This window comes from Rhincodon typus, chromosome 46 (assembly GCF_021869965.1).
Source record: "Rhincodon typus isolate 14 chromosome 46, sRhiTyp1.1, whole genome shotgun sequence".
Classification (NCBI taxonomy): Eukaryota; Metazoa; Chordata; class Chondrichthyes; order Orectolobiformes; family Rhincodontidae; genus Rhincodon; species Rhincodon typus.
In genome coordinates this window covers 9702059-9704619 of record NC_063377.1, presented here as the reverse complement: position 1 = coordinate 9704619, position 2561 = coordinate 9702059, and the positions used below count along the sequence as shown (strand labels likewise).

Genomic DNA, 2561 nt, shown 5'->3' with positions numbered 1-2561 from the left:
TTAAAACACTCCTCTTTGAGCTCTCGGATGTGTGTCCCTGATATCTCTCAGCCTGGAGGCCTGACGTGGGGTTTGTTTGTTTGCTTTGTTTGCGTGTGCCCACGTGAAGTGTTATTGGCCTGTCGTACCGCCCGCTGTAGGTGCTAGGTGAATGCAGAAGGCTGAGGAAGTCGGGAGTTGCTGACTCACCTCCTCGTCACTGTCCCTCGGCGGTTGCTGACCTAGGTTCTCAGACGAAGCTGTAAGGTCTGAAGCGGTCGAGCCCCCATGCTCCGAGCCAAGGCTGGGCTGGGAGACCGGACGCCTGTTCGATGCGGAGGTCAGCAGGCTGTGAAATTTCTCCGAGAGACCGCGGGGCACGGTCGGGACATTGTTGCAGTTCTCGTCAAGCTTCCTGAAGCCGGACCGCCGTCTCCGATCGCGCCCAGAATCCCTCGCCCCCCACCTCCGGGAGCCTTTCGGACTGCGTCGGGGATCCAGCGCCTCCGAGGACCTGCTGGGCTGGAGGCTTCCCGGGGCCTGGGGCTCTGGCTGGAGGCACAGGCAGGCGGGGGCTGGGGAAGGGGCAGGCTTGGCAGCACGGGGCAAGCCTCGAAGCAGGCTCCTCTGAGCCGGGCGCTCTACAGACGATGCCCGGCTCGCCACCCCCTGGCTCTGGCATTCCGAGACTCTCTCGTTCCGCCTGGCACCCATCCCAGAACGGGTACAGCTGGCACTCCTGCTCTTGACCAGGGGAGAGCCCAAACTGTCCCAGCTCTCGATGCTGGCGCTCCGGCCGGCCCAGGTGGTGTGCCGCTGGAGCGAGGCTCTCGGTGCAGGCCGCAAAGCCTTCTCCTGGGATTGTTCTGCGTGTTGAGAAAGCAAGATTATTCAGGGCCCCATTTTAACCAATCGTTCCAACTGGCACAAGAACAGACGTTCTCTGCTGTTGCTGATAGAATTTAAAAACTAGTAGCAGGAGTAGGCCATTTGGCCCCACAACTCTGCTCCACCTTTCAATTTTTGCTGATATTTGTACAGTAATGTGGAGCTTTATCTGCGTACAGTGCTGCATCCTCCCTGGGATCCTCCCTGACTCCAATGAATCCTGAAAGATCACCACCAACACCTTCACAATCTCCTTCAGAACCCTGGGGTTTAATCCATTGGGTCTGGGTGATTTATCCACCTTCAGACCTTTCAGCTTCTCTCAGCACCTTCTCCTTAGTGATGGCTACTATACTCACCTCCTGCCCACCTGACTCTCTCAAAGTTCTGGTTTGCTGCTGGTGTCTTCCACCATGAAGACTGATGCAAAGTACTTGTTCAGCTGCTCTGCCATTTCTTTGCTCCCATTACTACTTCTCCAGCCTCATTTTTCAGTGTCCATTCTTGCCTCCGTTTTACCTTCAGGATAGCGATATAAAAAGCTCCTATAATCTTGTTTTATTTTTCTGGCTTAGCTGCTCCATTGACTTCCCTGCTAGGCTCCCCTTCCAATCAACTCCAGCCAGCTCCTCCCTCATACCTTTGTAGTTCCCTTTACTCAATTATAATACCGTTACATCTGATTCCAGCTTCTCCCTTTCAAACTGCAGAGTGAATTCTATCATGTTATGGTCACTGAACCCTAGAGGTTCCTTCACCTAGAGCCCCCGAATGAAATCTGCCTCATTACACATCACCAAATCCAGAATTGCCTGCTCCCTTGTGGGCTCTACCACAAGCTGCTCCAAAAACAAACTCGTAGACATTCCACAAATTCCATTTCTTGGGATCCACTACCAACCTGCTTTTCCCAGCCCAGCTGCATAGTGAAGACCCCCATGCTTACTGTCACAGTGTCTTTCTTACATGTCTTTTCTATCTCCTGATTTATTTCCTACCCCACATCCTGACTGCTACTATGCAACCTGTTCACAAACTCCCATTAGGGTCTTTTTCCATTTGGGTTCCTCAACTCTACCCACACACATTCACATTTTTCAACCCTATCAGCTCTTGCTATCAATGTAGTTGATTGAGAGAGAAACAGAAAGAGCGAGCAGTGTGCACGTGGGACGGGGGGGTGCATGCGGGAAGGGGAGCTCGAGATAGAAAGGTCAGTGTCGGACCCCAATCCCCCTGGACACAGGGTGCTACTGGACCCACACCCCCCCCCCCCTCCCCCCAGACACAGGGCGCTGTGGGACCCCCTCCCTCTCCCGGGACACAGGGTGCGGTCAGAACCCCCACCCGAGTCACAGAGCGGTGCACTTACCCAGCAGGCTCTGGGGCCCGGCCTGGAGTAGCTGGCGCTCTCTGAGGGGTCGCCGGAACTGAGCAAGCGCCAGGATGACATTTCGAAGTTTGGCCCATCGCAGCCTACCCCCCTGGTTACTGGACGGCCATTTACTCTCCAGGACAGCCTGTGGATACACAGACAGGGAAGGCTGCTTAACTCAGCACAACATTCCCAGTGGGAATCCCGAGATAACCCAGCAGCTGTGGGTATCCCAGCCAGTGGGGAGGGTTTAGTGACCAGCAGTTACTGATATCCAATGACCCTCTCCCTGTGACCTCATTACGGTGCCCAGTCCCTG

General features: G+C 54.9%; 1 protein-coding gene across 1 annotated transcript in view; it reads right to left on the bottom strand.

The window, feature by feature from the left end:
* The window catches only part of LOC109925968 (DENN domain-containing protein 4B), a 21767-nt gene that overhangs the window by 2406 nt on the left and 16800 nt on the right, over window positions 1-2561 (bottom strand). Inside the window, exons 12-13 of the mRNA XM_048620313.1 lie at window positions 2240-2387; window positions 190-845 (exon numbers count right to left, since the gene is read on the bottom strand). Coding sequence (XP_048476270.1) covers window positions 190-845; window positions 2240-2387 — 804 coding nt within the window. The remainder of the gene's footprint in view (window positions 1-189; window positions 846-2239; window positions 2388-2561) is intronic.